At 32.3% G+C, this 21,575-nt stretch overlaps 1 protein-coding gene across 1 annotated transcript; it reads right to left on the reverse strand.

Annotated features, from left to right (window-relative positions):
* Positions 1–274: 274 nt before the first annotated feature.
* LOC147071225 (lopap-like) lies at positions 275–21,079 on the reverse strand. The gene is made up of 7 exons (XM_085948200.1): positions 20,895–21,079; positions 12,015–12,228; positions 10,596–10,688; positions 8,230–8,444; positions 2,943–3,156; positions 1,839–1,934; positions 275–437 (listed from the first exon to the last, which is right to left on the reverse strand). The coding sequence occupies exons 1-7, from the start codon at positions 21,006–21,008 to the stop codon at positions 286–288; spliced, it is 1,098 nt and encodes a 365-aa protein (XP_085804326.1). The 5' UTR covers positions 21,009–21,079; the 3' UTR covers positions 275–285.
* Positions 21,080–21,575: the final 496 nt, after the last annotated feature.

Raw genomic sequence — 21,575 nt, forward strand, 5'->3', positions numbered from 1 at the left:
GATGTGCAGGAAGAGTTTCCCTAAGAAATCAATAAATTAAAAGTATTGTATATATTCTTACATTCGATTTGTTTCTAAATTGTGCTTCGTATAATACTCGTACCTAATATAATTGCAAAAAAAAATACAATCTTCACCTTTTCAAACGTATGTATTTTCTAAAGTCGTAATAATATACTTAAATAAAAACAATTTCATGTTAAACAAGTTTTTATTTAAGTACCAAAATAGTCTATCTTTAAAATCAAAAAGTATAAAGTTCATAATGCTAATATTATTACATGTTTAAGCCCAGTTAATTTGGCAAGAAGTGTCCGATTGATTAGTTTCGCGGTATTTATCCCATGAAAGTCCTTCAGTGCTTTCCAAAGCGTCGTTCATCGCCAGCACGGACTGAGGACTCAGTGTTGGTTTTCTGCTGAGCACCCAACTCGATACTAGAATACAATAATAATAATATAAAACATAATATCATATAACCCGCTAACTATCTTTCATAACGTTTGGTTTAGATGAAGTTATTTTCACAATCGCAAAACTACACAGCGTCCGATTTGGATACCTTAACCCTAGATGCATAAAAGGTCGAGACCATAGACTATAGATACATCGTCGAGACGCTAAATCAAAATAACTTCAATATTACACACAAAAATCAAAATACAATGACAGTTGCTAAGCTCTGTGACGTCACATCGTGACCATCTGTGATCATTTTTTAATTGTCATTTCCCGATATTTGTAATATTAAAAAATGTCAAAAATGGTAAAGGTAAGCAAAAGGTATTATACCTATAAATTGAATAGCTAATATAAACGTAATATATATGTTTTAAAGTTTACTTTATTAGTGCTTATACATATTAATTAATGCATTGCGGATCCAGTATATACCTAGTACGTTAAATTTATACTTGATCCAATATTTTATTAATATGGCAATACAATAAAATTATAAGATTTCAAAATATTGTTCCTTTTGTTTTAGATGATACTGTGAGATAAATATTTAGTATATTAAGGCTCGATGACATTGAGCTACAATCTGCCCAGTGTCATCATCGAACAAGCTAACAAGCAGATTGTAAACAATCTACCGAGAAAAGTTGAAAGCCGGGTTACTTTACACGCTGGCGTGTGGGCCTACTGCGTCTGCGCAGTAGAGCGATAGTGGCGACCGGCCGGTAAAAAAATTAACTACGTCCTAAAATAGTCGCTAGCTTGGCTTCTGAGCGAGTGGAAAGTTTTGTGTGTCATCATCACAATCGCACTAGCTGACTCGCCCCCTTTTAAATTCGCCATAAAGCAGCTTGTGAAGTAGCTCAATGTCATCGACGCATAAGACGTGTTTAATATTGTTAGTTAATCGTAAATGCGTATTTTAATCGATATTCTAAATATTTAAAATGCTTGCAAGGCTGTTTTTGCGTAAATACGTAAATACGTATTTTTATGTGTGTTAAACAACTGTTCGTTAGCTGAATGCAGAACTATTCTAACTTACATTTGAAATTTTTGAAGAGAGAGTTTTTGAAACTACTTACTGAAATTATTTATTATCTTTATGGATAAATGGACGCATCATATTTTAGTAGGATTATTGATGAAAAAAATGGTCTATATACTTGTCCATATAAATAATAAATAACTGAAGTAGGCTGTTTCAAAAAACACTTCTGCAAAATATTTCAAATGTGAGTTAGAATAGTTCTGCATTCAGCTGACGACTGTTTCACATGTAATTAATAGCTAATAAAGAATCGTGTCATTCCATGCATCGGGCTCTAAGATAGACTTAAAGAAAAATAAAAAAATGTGTTTTAATAAAAATCACTCACCCTTCTTGGTAGTATTGGAATAATTGTGACACCCAAAGACCAGAGAATAGTTTGTATAATCAGTGCTCAATACCCAATAGTCAGAGTATTGGGTTCCTGTAAATAAAGTATAATCATAAGTAGGGCCCGGATTTATATGCTAGTGCATGTTTTGTTAGGGTGTATGCATAGCTATGAGAGTTGGACAGAAATCTGTTTTGAAAGACACAGAATCCGAAAATAAAATTTTATTGTGCATATAAATGCATATTTGAGACGTTAGAGCATATTTGAGATATTAGTGCATATTTCATAAATAAATGCATATTTTAGAGCTTTTGAATTTATAGTTTTAGTTTTTTTTAATTATTTTATCGAAATATTACTTAAGTTAAGAAGGTAGACAGTTTAGATGCACTTGCATTTTTAATGCCATCTCAGAGCTGTGGATTTATCAGAAAAAGTTAATTCAACTAGGGCACTTTTATTTAAAGTTTGCCCAATCACCCCTGTGGACGTTGAGAGGTCGTTTCCCGCACAATAAACAAAATACTGACAGATACCAATGCGGAAAAATTAATGCCAGAGCATAATATTGAAAAAAATATTGTTATTTTTTTTTCGGGCAAAAAACAGAAAATAGTATTAAGGAATATAAGTGTGTAGTTTTTGTTTTTTAAGTTATGTTTGGCTTACATTGCATTTATTATTCAATTATTTGCACTTGTGAAAAAACTATTTTGAAAATTATAATTGATTAACTTTATATTCAGTGTTTGTGTTTTTTTGTTCTGCTATCGTATTATGTTGAAAATTTTTTAACTAATTATTCGATTTATTGTCAGCAATAATAGGATAAAGTGGGTATTTACGAGTTTTTCCCACAAAAAATGTTAATTTTTAACTGCATAATTCTTCGGTTTTAGTGCATATTTTATTGATTTTAAGTGCATACGTGCATGCATATAATCATGTTTTTTGTTGCATATAAATCTGCTCCCTAATCATAAGTTTATTAATTTTTTAATGAACTTGCTCGTGAAGTAAATTCACTATGCATCCAAAATAATCTTATTCACTGTATTACGTATTAGCATTACAGTAATAGATGGCCGAGCTTCTTACCTACTGAGGGGAAGTTCACGAGAAGCTTTCCTCGTCCATTGGCATCGGGGGCGACGATGACGGTACCTTCAATGGTGTACTTGGTACCTTTTACTACCATGGAGTTCAAGACGTTGATAGTTTCGTTTACACGGGTGTAACTCGCAGTGACACAATCTCCGGAGAATTGGAACTCTTGTTCATAACGGTATGTTTCGTACCAGAGGCCAGCATACTAAAATTCAAAGAAAAACAAAACATTCTTTTATGTTTAGGTATAATTTTTAGTAGGTTTTGATTAAAATTGCATTTTATAAACGCTTACTTCCTCTAAATATCTTTAGATTTTAACTTGTATTTTTTTTAAATGGACACGACTGGATTTGTTTATGTACGTTACAGATAAATATATTATAAATAAATTCATTTTTTTATAATATATCGAAGGGTGTCTACGATTCCATTAAGGGCGCGTGCATTGTCACGTGTATCAGATTTGTTTACGTTAATGATCAAATTCATCACATTATATCATTATAATAAAGGTGCAGATTTGCTGCGAACGGCTGTAACAAATTTTAAACCAAACTTTAGAGGTTTCAGCTAAAAATGATAAACAAACTTTTTATGTATTAAGTATATTTTATTTTTATTAAGCCTTTTAGCGCTAAAGACGCGCTAGGCGCTTGACCATTAGTTGAACATTAGATATAATTAGCATGATATTTAAATGTGTTAATTAAGCAGTGAATATTTTAAGTAAATTTTAAACTAGGTAGATAATTATTTTGTGTTTTCTTTCTCATTTTTTATTTTCTAATATATGTATTTTGTATACTTTATTATAGCAATTAAGATTTGTGCAGAAATGTAATTAAATTTGAATTTGTATTTTTAATACCTACTACGTGAAAACGTGACTATGGCGTGGCTCCTTGTATATATTATATATACATGAAAATCTAGAATATGGCTTTCGTTGACATCATATATGCCTATCCCTGGTATATACAATGAAATAATTATTCCTAATAAAGTTATTGATACATGATAATGTTCATTTTACGTATCCATTATTTTCATTTGTTTCAATCCACAAATCAATGTGTTGGTCGAGACATATATAATATTATCTTCTAGCAGTAGCTAATAGAGATTGCAATACTTATTTTATTATTTCAAAACCGGGATACCAGTATTTATCGATACCAAAATAATGTTTGATCACTTTTTCGAAATTAAATTTAATGTTATTTCTTCATTACTTACTGTCTACTTTATTACCCATAAAATATATGTGATGCCATGCCGCTAAAAAAAACAGAAATACCGGTATTGATATTTTCATTCGGCATTGCAATCCCCACAGTAGCAACAAGACGTGATCAATTATGACTAATATGAAAATAATAGTCTGCTATTTCTGATCGATGTCGACCACGTTTTACGGCTGGTGTGTCGTGTACACATCTCTACCTCAAAACGATAAAATATTTTATAGTAGGCATGTATAAAATAACAAAATTGGTCTTACCTTAGTCACATTAAAATTGTCAACAAGGGTCTCGTTTCTGCATTGGCCATCGGTAATAATTTGCCCACTGGCGGCCATTACAAAAGATGCCAAAACAATTACTAGAAACTCCATTTTCAGAAAGTGATATATTCAGAAATATAATATTACTGTATTATAAAAGTATTACCCACTAATGAATGTGATATGATTAATTTTCATTAACATCTCATATTTATATACAAACACAAATTCTCTTATCATTAGGTAATGTATATACCTCTGAAAATATGTATCGCTTCTTATATAAAAGATAACATCATTAATTTCATCAGGTGTCATGTTATATGATTTACATGACTTACAAATAATTATTTATTAGCTAATGATTTTGTTATGTAACCGATACAAATGCTATTGTTAATCGAACTACATATACACACATCGTGTCATAAGTAGTCACTACTGCTAGACAAACCATATGAATTCCAACAATGCGACATCAAATCAAGATTCATTTTTTTATTTCCTTCACCACTTTCTGCACAAAGATGCATGGTTGCTACATCAGTCTCGTGTGGCTTTGTCCCAGGACAAGAAAGAGAATTTAAAGGTAAAAAATATTTTAATAACCAGTATTAAGTATATGCCAAGTTATGAAGTATTTCTTCTATCTATCATCCATTTTCGAAAAGGTTGTCCTTTTGCGATTATTTTTTACAAGAAAAATTACAAGAGGTCTCACGCCGAGGGTCTAGGACGATTCGGCGCCAGAACAACTGGGCGCTACGCAATCGAATGAAATTCGAAAATAAATAAACGTTCGTAAATTATAGATACTTTTAAAATATATATTTAATACTTGGTGAGAATTAAACATGCACACGTAAATTTAATAATGATTTAATTGTGCTTAATATGTTTAAGTTATAATTTCTTTTATTTTTATATAAAGGGATATTCTCAATCCGGTAAAAAACATTATGTTAAGAGCAAAATGAATTAAAACTACTAAGTAGTAGATAGAAACTTATTAAACTTCCTCGTCTACTTTCTCTACCAAGTCTATTTATTTCATTCAGCAGTGCAGCGCCCACTTGTCCTGGCGTCCAGTTGTTCCATTAACCACTAATATACACTGAGACTTACTTACCCTAATATACCTATTTTGTCTTTTTAATTTGAAATTGTATTAATTGTCACAGGCATCACTAACTATATTATTATAATTTTTTGTAAAAGCTCCCTAACTATCCTCAATATGCCACATTCCACAGGTTATTGAGAAGGACTATGACTATACAATATAAAAATTACTTACTTACATAAAAAAATAATGAAACAATAAAATTATATACATACCTAATAGAATTGTCATATTATTATCTTCCTATTGACTTGTTACCTGGTATTTAAGGTCAAGTGATATTGAAAAATTCTATACGGAATTGATATTTAATTTTAACTGAAGGTTTATTAGTTATTTTAATCTTTGTCAATTGCTTGTAAATTGTTTAAAATCATTGACCGATAAGTAGTTAATTATTGCAGACAAGAATATAATAATAACAAGATAAAACAATGAAAAATATGATTCATAGATTAATCATTATTTACATAACAACATAGGTATTTTTTACATAACGAGAAATGTATGAATCAATTTGTTTTTACTAATCTTGTTTTATATAACTCATTTAAGTTCTATCCGATCTATACACATCGTAGTACCACAATATATTTTTAAATATGCCATACTTGGAGATTCTAATTGGACGCATTTGGAATCAAGTAAGATATATTTCTGTGTGATACAGCGCTCGAAATGGCAAAGTTTACGAACCGGAGCGCACGACAGTGATAAGATATTTATATAGTTATCAAATTGTATGTTTATTTTATAAAAATAAGTGTGTTGGATATTCTACTATCGCATATCTAGCTCAGACAATCAAATTATTTTTTCCACGAGATAGAGCGATAATTTTACCGATTTTACGAACAGGAACGGCGCTCCGGTCCATTTCGAACCCTGTGTGATACCAATTATTGTAGATAACCGTCATGTATACGGAATTGCCTCGAGTGATATCCGTGTTATTTTGGATAAAGAAAAGTAGCGGAAACATGTTAAATAGTTGAAATACACTCAAAATATTGTGTGTCATCCGTACACAATTTTTTCAATGTTGCCATCGATGTAAAACCTTCACATAACATTTTTTCAATAATCGATTTCGAGATAAACGAAGTAAATCGTCTCTGTTCTGGCAGAACACACTAACTGGAGAATACTAGTTTTGAGTAATTTGACTTTTAAGTTGTTAAAATGTTTGAAATGGTCTATCATGTGAGTTTATTAAGTGATCGTAAAAAGGATGACTTTAAAATAAAGACTTTTTATTTATTAAAAAGGTTTCCAGGCGGTAACGTTTGAAATAAGGAACATTTTGTCATTTTTTCGAATTAGTGTCTTTTGCCAGAACAGTGACGAAATATCCAATCAGATTTTTATTCAATTATTATATATTTTTTTAGAATTATTAATAACCATGTCCTCGCTTTTTCGTACAAGGTGGTTGTTACTAATTTTGAACAATCACAAACACCCAGACTTTGAGAAAATCACATAAATATTGTGTCTTCGACGGGAATCGAACCCACATCTCTCGGGGGGAAATCAATTATGATACTATTATCAATGGCAATTGGCACGACCTAATAATTGTTATGTGATGTCGATAATAATACTATATTAGGAAAGAAACAGCCACTCCTAAAGTACGAATCAACCATAGATATTATATTCTATAAAAAAGCGACATTTCAAAAACACTAGGAAACCTTATAAAACGTCTCGTCATATATAATGTTTGAGGCTTTCACGGTTGTTTTTTATGTAGTAGATTTTTGGGTTTCCACCGTGTGTCCTTCTTCCTTCTTTACTCGACGTTTCGGGCTCGTTGAAGAGGCCATTATCAAGAGATGATATGTTTTATGATGAAAATGTAGTGTAGGCATGTGAATGTAAACATTGCTCTAAGAATGCCAAAAGGAATCCGTTTAGCTAAGAGCAAACGTTGCTCAGAGTAATCTGTCAATCGTTACGACCAGGGATACCGGCTCGAATATTGGATTTTGCTGATATTGTTCGTCTCTCGTCATATGTAATTGCAAGTGGTGTGTATTTTCTATAGTGAATAATTTGTCCTGCAGTTTATTTAGGTCAGACAAGGAGGAGTTTTATTATGAAATATAAATAACACCTACTAAATAATTATTAAAACATGTAAGTAAACTTTAAATATGCTTATATATTTTCTTTTTCAACAGAAAAAAATCATATTAATATTAAACACGCTGTAAACCTTGGAACCCAGTATAGGATTCATAATCACATCACCACGAGCAAGTTTATTTTCCAAAAAAAATATGTGCCGTCAGGCCACAAGCGAATTAACTTATGAGATCTTTTCGACATCATAGTAAGAACAGCAGTAGTTCATGAAAATAGAGGAACGTGTTAATCTGGTATGGTTTAACAGTGTTTCATCATTCTATGCGTATTTCATATTTCCAACGTGATTTGTTTTATTCCTGGCTGGCAATGAAAAGGTTAATCTCGGAATTAAAAACATAAGTAATACTATATGTAGGTACTTGCACATACTTTATAAACTATTATTAATTTCATCTCACTCTTTATTAAACCGACTTTTCATCATTTCATAAAGACTAATTTAACTTTTTGTGAACGAATCAGACAAGGAACTTCACAAAATCGTGAGGCATTACAGCTGCGGCTTTTGCAGGCATTGCTGGAACAAACGATGGTTTGCCAATCGTCATCGGAGGAGCTGATGGATCCTTCAGTGCGCATCCGGACTCCGTCTGGTTCGTCTGCCGGTAAGAGTCCCAGTCTAGACCGTCAATCGCCTGGATTTGATTGTTCATCGCAATGACGGATTGAGGACTCAAAATTTGCTTTCTGCTTAAAATCCAACTGGACACTGAAATATAATAAAATATCAAGGTTTTCATTAAATAATTGACACAAAGATGTGTAGTAGTGAAGTAGGAAAGGCAGAAGGTCAGGAGCTCAGTGTTACAAGTAATTCGTTCATAACAACAGCATTAAATTCAGCATACTTGTAAGTAGTAAATTCATATCTGTTATAAAATAAACTTACTATTTTAATTCAATACCTATATATAGTACCTATATAATATTACTTAGTTTTGACACTCTAAAATAAGAACCTACTAGCACTCAAAATGGAGAATTTTACGAACCGGAGCGCTCGGTAATTTTATGAAAATATTAACATAGTTATCTAATTTAATGTGTTTTATAAAAAATAAGTGTATGATTTTTTGTTATATTATGGCCATTCTAGCTCAAATGGTAAAATTATTTTTTCCATTAGACGGAACGACAATGTTGCCAATTTTACGACCTAAAACGGCGCTCTGGTGCGTTCCGGTCCATTTCAAGCCCTGGAACTTACATGATGTTGTCTATTGGCGTTGCAAAGTGCATTTTAAGGGTGGTCGTGCCCAAAATTTTACATATTTATTACCTAATTTTCTCTGGCATGATTTTAAACTATTGTAAAATATCAATTGACATGCCTAATACAATAAAAGAACCGACTCACAATGCTTAGCGGTCAGAGCACACGGGCGAGAGTCCCAAGGGATGCGGATTCGAATCGGCTGGTTGTCGTATTTTTTTTCAAAAAGATTTTTTCTAGTGGAAATGTATTTCTCACAGTAGTTTTCAAATTATATACGTTCAATAAAGAATGTTACATTGTTAAATAAAAAAAAAACTGGTTTATTAAAGGTAATTAAATAATGAATGGTTTGAAATGAATGAATGATTCGATTTCATGTTCTCTCAACCTTTTATATAGTATGTAGGTATAGACGCTAAACCAGAAGATGTTACGGAGAGTTGAGGGTTTCGAGGTGTGGATGTATATACATATCCTTAAATTTCTTAGACTGACCGACTGACAAAATGTTTACATTCTCAAACCAAAGGAATGAATCGAAAAGTTCTACAGAGTATCAAGACCAGAAAAAAATTGTACCTACCTCGACCATATTATGAGACGTATAGCACTCTCCAAACTTGTTATATAATGAAAAATCAAAAGTAAACGGAGTAGAGAACGACACATCTTTTCAGGGTTTAAAAATAAGTGGAGCTCCACCGAACTGTTCCTGGTAGCATATAATAGAGCAAAGAATGCTCTGTTGGTGACTTATCTCCAATACTAATTGACGCGATAAGAAGTAGAAAATGATGAATGAGATAGTTTTTACAAAACTAATTACAAAAAAAAACTTTTTTATTAAATACTCAATGCCGCTCTGATTGGTAGTGATTGTTTTGTGAAATCCATACCACGGACGACAATCACGCGCATACTCTCGTGTCAACAGTCAACTCAACTAGCCTAAGAGCCGGGTCACACCAGGCGACTCTGGTCTCGAGACCAGTCGTCGAGACCAGACCGATGTATGCAGTTATAATGGACCATGCCACACCTGGTCGCCCAGTAGTCGCGCAAGCAATAAAGTCGGGCGATCAGTAAAATCTCGTTCTTGCGCTCGGTCTGGTCTCCCGGTCTCTCTGGTCGGTAGCGATGTATAAAACATATAGCTATGTATTGAGCGCTGCCACACTGGGCGATCAGTCGCGGGCAGCCACGCCGAGAGAGAACGTATTTTTTGCATAACTTGCGTGTACATTCATTATTGTTATTTTGCACCGTGAGTGTAAAACCAACGTATCTGAAAAATTTTCAATTTCGAGATTAAATGCAAAACAACTGCAGAAGTCGTGAACCTGATCGTGTAAAAGTGAAGTAACTGAAAGAACATGCAATATAATGTAGGTATAAACCAAATATTATGTTTTTTTTTAGAAAATCTATTTCTCCTAACAAAACGAAGACTTCAAACCCTAATATATCCAAAATATGTCTTTTGCAGATGCGTTGGTTTTACACTCACGGTGCGATTTATTGGCTGCATCTCTGGTCGCCTGCAAGTCGCCCGAGAGACCACAGTCGCTCGGTGTGGCCCGGCTCTAACAGCGCGTCAATCGTGAATAATAAAAAAATCTGGTACCAATTAATAGGTATAGTCACCTTGTTTCCTACCGTCGCTTAAATCAGTACAAAGATATACAAGAGAGTATCCAGTGTAGTCAGTACTCAGTACCCAATATGGTGCGGTGGAATCTGTAAATTAATAGAAAAGTAGCAATTATATTGTGGCAGTTTTCAACGACAAAAACAGACTCATTATGGTGAGAGCACTGATTCAAAATACAAAAATCACACTGGTAAAACATAATGTGCATCAATTTCTACCATCCAACCATTAAGTTTATTTGTGTTTCATGTTATCATTGTCTGTTATAATAATGAATAAAGTCAGACGATTATTATTATTATTCGATTTGGGTCGGGCTAAAATCTATATTTTTCAATTTCATTCACAACTCGTCGACAATGTTTAAAATGACATTTCTCGATCGGGCTAGATGTACAGTTTACTCATGTAAGATAAGTATGACCGATTTGGTAACAAATAATAACATATCTTCCAATACCTAAAAATTCACGTAGGTACATCAAAGTTTAGTGCCTATGTTTTTTTTTTAAATAGTGGTGCATTTACTAACAAATCTTACCATTCAAAGTTTTGTAGAAAGTAGTATGTGATACCAGATTTTTGGTTAGATATCAGTAGCAACGGGTGGAGGTAGGCTATTAAGATCCGCCATAAATAGTGCACATTAAACTTTATATACGTACTTATTTATTTTTATTGAACCAAAACTACAATTTACAGATGGTGTTGGTTAGTTTTTAAAAATCAATTAAACCCTGACTAAACCAAACCATAATAGTTTTGGTATATTATGATGGGCGATACGTCAAATTTTTGCACACTTTTTCATTCATACTTAATTATTTTTGTTGGATTAAGAATACATATTATTTCACATATTATTGGTTATTTTTTCTAAATTCATTCAGCCCTGCCTAAACCAAACTACAATAGACAAATAATATTATTCTATCTATAAAATATCTAAATTTATGTATGATTTAATTGGATAATTTTAGATATTTTATAGATAGACGAGTATTTTTTGACTATTATCTATTATGACTTGATTTTCGCAGGATTTAATTGAATTTTAAAAACTAACCAACACCATCTGTAAATTCTAGTCTTATTTCAATGAAAACTGACTGTGATATGTCTGACAAAGTTTAGTGTGCACTAGTTATGACGGATCTTAAAGGCCTACCTCCACCCTTTGCCACTGTTAGATATGTAGGTACTGGCTTTCGTAGCATAATATTTTAACGAATTCATTTATATATTAAAAAATGGTGAATATTTTCGTACAATATTTATGAGATTAATTTATTATCGGCACACGAGAAGGAACATTGTTCACATCATTAATAAAACCCTAAATATATCGGATAATTGTCGCTAAGTAGTCTACCACAATCTCGTGTATATTCAACTTATTTTACAGTACTTACGGACAGATGGGAAATTCACGATGAGTTTGCCGTCTCCCGCAGCGTCAGGGTCTACCGACGCAGTTCCTGTGATCTGCACGGCATTTCCCCTAAGTACCATCCTGTTGAAGACCTTTACGTTTCCATTTTCCGGCGTGTACGTGGCGGTGACGCAATCCCCGCCGAACTGGAAGGTCTGTTCATACCTGTAAATCTCATGCCAAACGCCGGAATACTGAAATCAAATCAAAATTAATAATATAAAAAAAAAATTGCCTTTAAATTTATGCATTTATATAATATCATGTTTATTATACAGGTTTTTGGACCCTCCTAGAATAAAATACCTTTAAGATTATCATAGTAATATAAATAGATAATTCGATAATACCACAAATAATATACCTACTAGAAAAAATCTTTTTTGGTAAAATACGATAGCCGACGGGACTTTAATCTGTAACCACTAGATTCGCGTAAATGTGCTTTACGAATTAAGTTACGAGCATCATATATAATTACGAAGAAAGTAATTAAGTATTAGTTTTTACATAACATGCTTATCAAATAGTGAGTAGGTATTAAGTAGATATTTATGTCTGAGGTGTTTTCAAATTATGTAGGTATGTTCAATATAAAGAATGTTACATTCTCAAATCTTGTGAATTATTCGTTAAATAAAAGAAATAATTTACTAAATAATATATTACGTAGGTACATGATAAATATGTAAAAATTTTCACTGTCATCAGACTCGTACATAAATAAACGATATGAGGGTCAATTTTGAAAAAATATCCATAAATTTACACCGCAGAACCCCGGACTTTTCCAGACATATACCCCATACCCATACACTCCATACTTTGAGTCTAGCCATGATCACCTGACATGCAGTTATAATTAAGGGTACTAATCTAATAGTTATAATTATTGTGATTATTAGAGTCCGTTTGTGTCGTCCGCGCTGTCTTGTTTTTAAGATATGCCGCATCATAATATCTCATAAAACATTTGATGGTTGCACCAATTCATGGATTCCACTGATCTTCCACTGACCCACGCCTTGCGGCCAACCCTTTGAGAATGCTTTACGACAGTCAAATCACTCAGGTCACGATGCCAACGAATACGGAGAAGAATTAATGTTCCATTCACCTGAACAATTCGTATTATTTCGTTCTTGAGGAGTTATCAAACTGAATCGTTCGACATGAAAGTAGATAATGTTATGAAAAAAATGTTTAGAAATATAACTCCTCATTCCGATATATGAGGCGTTTAATTACAAAAAGCGACAAGTCCACAATTCAATATTTTCGGGAAACAACGTTTTTATGTTTCAAGCTTCAATTATTTGTTTTAACGTGAGATTATTTTTTCCGTTGTATTCTATGTCGAAATTAGAACCAAATGGCAATTTGTTTCAGCCGATAAACTCTCGAATGTAATAAATATAGGCAAAATAAAATTGGACGTAGCGCTATTTGTACCTCATTTTTTAATTTACTCCGCATAAGGCACATATTTCCGTGGCACTGTCATGAGTTTACCAGATACTACAGCATGGGAGACGACCTTTATATGTTGAACGTTCCCTTATTGATTGACTTAAGCACGCGCGAAATCAACCAAGCTTTAAATAATAAGAAACACGGACTTAACGCTTTTTGTAATAAATCGAAAATTAAAATATTTTTTTTCGTATGGTTATGTCGCGTTTTGGAATTTATAGATCAATACATATTTTGTAAAATTATACAAAGAATACGTGCGTTTTTTTTCTCGATTTTGACCAAATGTGGACTAAATGTGGAATAGAATTAGACGCCTCATATCGAACTATTGCCGACTCATGTAGAAAGCCGATACATTCACAACGATTGATCCTATTTTTTCCGCCCTTCCCGTTGTTGTCTATGTATGAACTGTCATTGCCTGTCATTGTTCTATAGAGTGCCCATACTGACGCGTCTGTCGTGTTCACACATGGAATGGTTTGATTTGAATAGATAAGTTACATGATACACTAGCATTAACACACCTTCTACAAATGTAATGCATAGATCAATGCTACATATTTTTTGTCAATCGATATTATCACCGGTTTTTGTGTGAAGGACTAGTCTGACTTTGACAGCTGATCAATAACAGGAATGTAAGTTATTTATTATTAACACTGATAATTATTATACTTAATTTGAGAATTTTTTATAATTCAATTTGAAACGAGAAAGGGCGAATCAATATGGCAAGCAATCTGGGATCTGATTTTGACAGCTGAAAAGTGCACCACTCGTTGCTTGTGCAAAAAGTTATGCTCAAGCTTTATTAATCTAAAGATGGCAGTGATTAAACTCGTTGCAACACCAATAATTAACTCTTAGAATGAGATTAACTATTGTACACAACTATCGTAGTTCATGATGACTAAAGGGTTATAATAACAAGATCATAATATTATTAAAATATTTGAGTTATCTAAGTATCCGGTTTATGTGAATTATTGTATTAACAATAATAATCTACAATTGATTTATTGCCAATTATACAATTGTACAGCCGATAACCAACACTGAAGATTATAAATTTAATTAGATAAACCTAAAGATAATTAGTACTAATTTATATATAGATTTGATAACATATTAATTGCTTGCATAAGCTAATAAAATAATGCCTAATCGAATGATCACAATATTATATACGAATGACTAATGACATATATTAAATTAACGTAAAATATTTTTTTTTCTGCAATCGAGTGAAATCCCTGAGTGGCACTTTAGATATTTTGTCAGTAAATCCTCTTAAGTGCCCCGTGGTCAAAGAATACCAATAGTTCGCATGACTGACGTAAATTATAAAAATGCTCATCATAGACATAGTTTAATAATAGTTTAAATTCTATCCCAATAACAATGACATGATTTTCTATATTCACGTGATTAAAATTTATTGTGTGTAACATAATATTATTGATAACTATTAAAAAAAGGCCGGATGTGCTCGAGCACTATTACAAAACTAGTACTCGGAAAATGGAAAAACTGATGTTAATCCACATTTATTTTAATCGATTTTTAAGGCGGCGAGAGGGTGCGGAGTAGAGGTGAGTTGGAAATACTGTCACCAGCTTGTGTACTCAAGTATCGGATGAAACTACCCATACTCAGTATGCGTAGCCCAATAAACTTGTTCCAAAAAACTTGTGATGATATCGTGATGATATCGCGCTGGCTAGCTGATAGACTTTCAATACTATTGGCGTTAAATATTTTAATTTATTAGTCTATGCATGCGAATGACACCATCTTATGTATTAACAAATAGGTCATAAATTTTCTGTAGCAGCATATTATTCCCTCGGAATTGTGGTGAGGTGACTGAGGTGACGCAGTTTACAATTAAAAAAATCATTGTTATTCATTTTATGTTAACAGGAATATTATAACATAACGTAAAAACAACTTATAAATTTAAATTGTGTTTAAAATTATATAATAAATGGGACATTTCGAAAAGCCCAGTTCAGTGTATTTTTAGCGATTCTATTGAAGCCGATATTTCAAATACTAATATGGAGTTAAGTTTTAGTTTCAGTTTAGTATGAGACGTATGTCGTATACGCACGCCAACTGCTCTATATAGTATTCCAAATACTAGTAAGTATTTTGGAACAACTTTTGATACTAAGTATTTTTTTATACTGGTAGTAAGTATACTTAGTCTTCAAAATCGACTAGTTTTCCCACCTCTAGTGCGGAGTTAACAAAATCTAGTAGGCGCCACTGACTTCCACATTTACCCGCCAACTACGTATAGCTTCTCATCACTACAACCGCGGAATACTGCACATCTCCAGATACATTCCAAATACCCAAATACTCCATACATAGAGTCTAGCGATAAATACCTTGCCTGCAGATATAACCATTGGAGTTCACTTACGAGTCATTGCAAGCTGTCGCATTCACAAGTGATTATCAAATGCGCGTAACTTAGCAGTCATTATTAATAGGATGGCTAGTGTCTGTTTGTGTTAACCGTTCTGTCTTGTCCTTTAGATATACCACATCAGAATATTAAGGCAAACATTGTATGCCCCAGATAGTTGCACCAATGTATGAGTGCCATGGATCTTCCAGAGGCCACAGCTTCGCATATCGTAAAATTCCCAGGGAATCCAACCCGTTGGCCAGACTGTCCGGGTCACGATCTTTAGTCAATGAAGTCTTGACGAAGAAGAGGAAGTAGATAACATTCCATGTACCTAAATAATTTTCTAACCCCCATCTCCCTTGTGTACGCCTGAATCTGTATATTATATTATATAACACAGTGGATAAATAATGAAGTACCCATACCAACATGTCGCACCTGGGGAATTATAGTGGCACAACTCGAAATCTTGTTTCTACAGGAGAGCAGTTTGAATATTTTATTTTGGTGTGTTAAATCAGTTTTTTTAAATTAACTTTATAATAGCGTGAAGTTAGCACACTTGAGTCATCTCATTTTGAATGTTATCCGCAATAACAATGGCACAATGATCATTGTGCCACTATCTCAGCTTGAATTCGAGTAAAATGTTATAATATGATAATGGCAAAAATTCTTTTAAGACCACCATTATATTTTAAGAATTATGCCGATATTTTCGCGGATAGAAATGATATTTTCTTTTATAACATTTTCTGCATACTTAACTAAAAAAATGACAAATTTGGACTTGTGCCACTATTATTCCCCGGGTGCGATGTTTTTTGTTAACAATCTATCTTACATAATAATATGTAGGTATAAGGATAAAAATATTTGTAAATGACTATGAGTGATTCTGACCTTCAATTCAAATTTTAGCAATCGTCACACTCAATGAACAAGCTCTTCACCAATGTTACGTAAGTTAAGCCTATTCATATGTAGGTACATATTATATAATTATGCTACCATTGACGTTACATAATGTCGATGAATTTATATACTTTTTTAATCTTTTCCATGATAAATAATGATTCATTTGTTTGCATAGGTACACACCTGATTCATTGCATCATACATATGTTAACTCATTACTGTGTTATTTAAAAAAAAATACTAAAATTGAAGACTAACATTCCAAAATGGATTTAGCTCTATTCTGCGCATCTATTCTATACACAAGACTGCTTAACTAGCGTAGGAAAGTATCGAAATATTAACACTTATTGTAACAATTACAATAAGTTAGCTGTCTGAACTGTCAAAACTATCTACCTCACTCTAAATTTTTTCACAGCCAAGAGAGGTGCTTTTAAAACATAGCACTTATTGTAACAATTACAATTAACGTATTGTAATTGCTACAATAAGTGCTAATACTCGGATATTTTCCTACCCTAGATAGCGGCCGAAAGCAGTATTGTGTATCGAATAGACGCGCTGGTTAAGTTTGACGTCATTACTTAAAATTCGTTTGAATCAAAAATGTCTAGTTTAATAATTATAATTTGATGTTAATTAGATATGTGTTTTTTCTTCAAAACACACTAAGGTATATCCCAAATTGCACAATTCTAATAATATAAAGAACAAATGGTACTGTTCGGTTATCAGGAATACAGCGGCAAACACATTTTGAAAATAGCCGATAAACTGAAATATTTGTTAGGTTAAACTAACCAAACCTAACACAACCTAACCTAACCTAAACTAACCCAAACTAACCAATAATCCAGTATATCGGCTATTTTCAAAATGTGTTTTCCGCTGTATTCCTGATAACCGAACAGTACCGAACAAATTTATAATATCTACATTTTTTTTAAAGTATTAAAATATAAACTTTTTAATTTTATTTTTATTCAATACTTTGATTTTCAGTCTGTATTTTCAAGGATATTTACAATCACTATAGTAACCACCAAAAATGTCATTGAATATTGGGTAAACCGCAATATAATCAAGCCCGGACCATACATATATTTAAAATGACACAATTTTCAGTATGTCGATAGTAATTATTGTAAGTTATGAAAGAAAAAAAATCATGACGTGTCCCTACATTCTCATCATTCACGATTCAATTACATGGCCAACTATTTCGTAGCATTTCTATATATTATTATCACTACATATTATTATGTTTATTTATTGTAATCTGAGATTATAATACATCTCTAAATCAGAAATTTACTTTAACTACATTTTGGAATAGCGCTCTTCAATTGTTTGTTCCTCATTTTTTCCATAAATAATTACCTAACGCAGTGGTCGACAAACTCATTAGTCAAAAGAGCCAAATATCAACAGTACAACGATCGAGATTACTTTTGACAGCCAAATATCTTGAACTGAAATTATATAATATGTAGGTACACTGTTTATTACCTTAATAAACTTTATTTAAAGATTTACGTCTTAATTAAACTGTAGGTACACAGAATAAAACTTGATATCATACTTAATAATGACCTTATATATTGATAACCACTTGATTGGACTATATAGTTGGACTATAACGCCGTGGGTCCCAGGTTCGAATCCTGGGTGTGGCAAGTACACAAATTGTTTTTCAATTTGTGTCTGTCAGGGTATGGACCTAATAGGTTGAGCAAGTGGCTGACACCCATTTCTCGTAAAAAAACAAAATCTGTTAATACAAACCTCTACTCTGTGGAGACCCATATGATCCTATTAGGATCGGACATGGTCAAAAGAAGTATTGATAAAAATTAATTTGTAAGTATGGTATCAATAGAATTAAATCATGGCAATGACTGAAAAACACTCAATGTGAACAATGGCCTTGCATCTCCTTGCAAAGTTTGGGTAAGTCAGGTTTGTATGTTGATGTTTTTAATTTTAAGCACGATTCGATGTTCTCATCAATAACAATAAGACAACTTCTCTTTACTAACCACAAAACATGCAATATTAACATTTATGGAAGATTGTATTCAGTAATTAAATACAGAACTTGATTTTTCTTGAGTCTTCTTAAGTTCCTCAACTGCTTTCTTCCTTCAATCACCGACAGGATATTTAGTGCTAAATGACGCGTGTTTATTTGTAAAGTGTCCCTTAAAATTTGATTTCATGTTACGCGCCATTTTTTCCCGACAAATAATACAGGTCGGTAGGTTATTTTTAAGTTTTGAATAAACGCGAAAGTCTCGGTCCATTCAACTTTAAATTCACTGTTTTCGTTTTTCTTTGCTTCTTCTTTGTAGCCATGTCAAATAGGGCAGAGGGCATTCGTAGTAGAGCCGCACTCAAGGGACCAAAGAGCCGCATGTGGCTCGCGAGCCGCGGTTTTCCGACCACTGACCTAACGTATACCGAATCATCTAACAGGCGTAAAAACATCTCGCTTCAGAGAATCCAATCCAAAAAAATATCTACATATCATTTACACGTCGAGGTCCTCGAATGAAAAAAAAAACAACGTTGCAACTTCTGTCACCATTTTATACTTACAATAAACTAGGTAATTATATTTATTTACAAGTTATAAAAATCCAGTAAAGACAATTCTCTATGTTGAGAATAAAATCCTATGTGATAATTTATGTCACCTTACACCTAGGCACTGCCTATTCAATTAAAACAATGATAAACAATGGTCAGTAATGATTTTTGATCGTTAATCTATCGATAAAACATAATAATTAATAAAAACAATTCAAATATATAACATCGTGTCAATTTGGTAGATATATGTATTTAATTTTCAAACCTATATAATAGGATAAATAAATATGTATTTAATTTTCAAACCCATATAATAGGATAAATAAATAATGTTGACACGCTTGAAAAATATCAGCTTATGTCCGTATTTAATCAATTTCATAATATCTGATTCCAGTTTTCAAAATACCTTTAAGATACATCACTTCACATTCCATAATAATATGATTTATACATTATGTATGTGAAGTGAATATTCTAATGGTTTTTCATTAGTTTAAAAGCAATGCAAATTCTAAGACATTTGTGTATATATGTATAAAATATCCCCTTTTATAATATAGTAAGTCATAATAATATTATCATCAACTGATCGATGGTATAAAATATGATATATATTCATATAATTAAATAAACAGGCGTTTAATATGATATTAATTTAGTATTGTTATGACTAGGGATTGGAATACCGAATGAATATATCAATACCGGTATTAGTCAAAACATTTTATAGAAAAAAAGAAGTACCTATCAATACTAGTTATCGCTATTAAAATCTATTTAACTCACTATTTTATAGCAATATGAAGCATTTACCTACATTTATTATGTTGACCTTTATAAATATGTATAAGTAGATCATAATATTTTAGAAATGCTATTTTTACAAATAACGTACAATAAACGTTGGATCTATAGATATTGAATAATTGGAAATATTTACCGTGAATGTTTTCTTTTTCGAAATATGCTAATTCCTCACGACAATTATATTTGAAGGATTTTGTTTAATATTATTATTTAAAGTTTGTTGGTTTCAATCAGTACATTTACGTTTTGGCACCAATAAATTGAATTAGTGTACAATATAATAGAAGTAATGAAAAAATAACATTAAATTCATTTTCGAAAAACATTACTATTTCGAAATACTTTAGACGCGGAAGACGCACCCGGCGCGTAATGACCAGGCGGCCGATCGATGTAATTAACGTACATTTTAAAGGGGGCAATTAAAAAATCATTATGTACTCATCAGCTCTCAAAATACCGTTATTTCGAGATTTTAAAACCGGTATTTAGGTATCGATAAATAATTGAATACCGGTTTTGAAATACCGGTATTTCAATCCCTAGTAATATATGATGTATAATGATTTGTGTATTGAAAATTATAATATCTTCTATAACCCATCTAATTGTATTCTAATATAATAATTGCCTTACCTTCTCCATATCAAAATTCTTAACTGTTGTCACATTTGTATCACATGACCCCGGAGTCGTTATTTGCGCAGACGTCATTTCAACAAACACCAAAAAAGCAGCAAAAAACAACATTTTGCACCAGGGGGGGGGGGTTTACGTAATGTTTTACTTTGGTTTTTTCCCACTGACTCACCACACACAAATGATTTTTGAACTGTTCTGTGTAGATATTTATATTGTACTGGTGCTGCTCAAATGCTAATTACAAACATATAAACTAGTATAGAATTATAATTGAGTTGATTTACAAACAAAATGTTGATTCGTAGTCGAGCTTTGAATAATACATTGGCATTATTTCTTTATTGTAGTGATATGTTTTAATTTTATATTAATAAACTAATTATAATTCTTATGCGCCCATCTTCTATCAAATATTGTCCAAATTACAGTACATTTTCCTAATCTGGTCCAGTTATATCAGATCATCAAGCGCCGTGGACATTGTTTCACTTGGTCACATTGTCCAAGAATCTCCTTCGGCCTATGATTTTGCTACCCTCTTCCTATCGAATATCAACGAATTATGAGTTGGAATGAAGTAGGTATACTTCTCATTGCGGGAACGGTACAAGGGTACTGGCCCTCGACCTGCACATCCAAGTACGAGGATCGATCACCTTCTTCTTGAGAGAGATC

This window comes from Rhyacophila brunnea, unplaced genomic scaffold, assembly GCF_057557595.1.
Source record: "Rhyacophila brunnea isolate RB1 unplaced genomic scaffold, BYU_Rbru_1.0 scaffold_20, whole genome shotgun sequence".
Taxonomy (NCBI): domain Eukaryota; kingdom Metazoa; phylum Arthropoda; class Insecta; order Trichoptera; family Rhyacophilidae; genus Rhyacophila; species Rhyacophila brunnea.

Coding starts and splice junctions, on each gene's coding strand:
- LOC147071225 (XM_085948200.1), bottom strand. CDS start 21,008: ATGTTGTTTTTTGCTGCTTTTTTGGTGTTTGTTGAAATGACGTCTGCG. Junction 10,689..12,014: donor CGTGAATTTCCCATCTGTCC/GTAAGTACTGTA, acceptor ATTAATTTACAG/ATTCCACCGCACCATATTGG. Junction 8,445..10,595: donor AAGCGACGGTAGGAAACAAG/GTGACTATACCT, acceptor ATTATATTTCAG/TGTCCAGTTGGATTTTAAGC.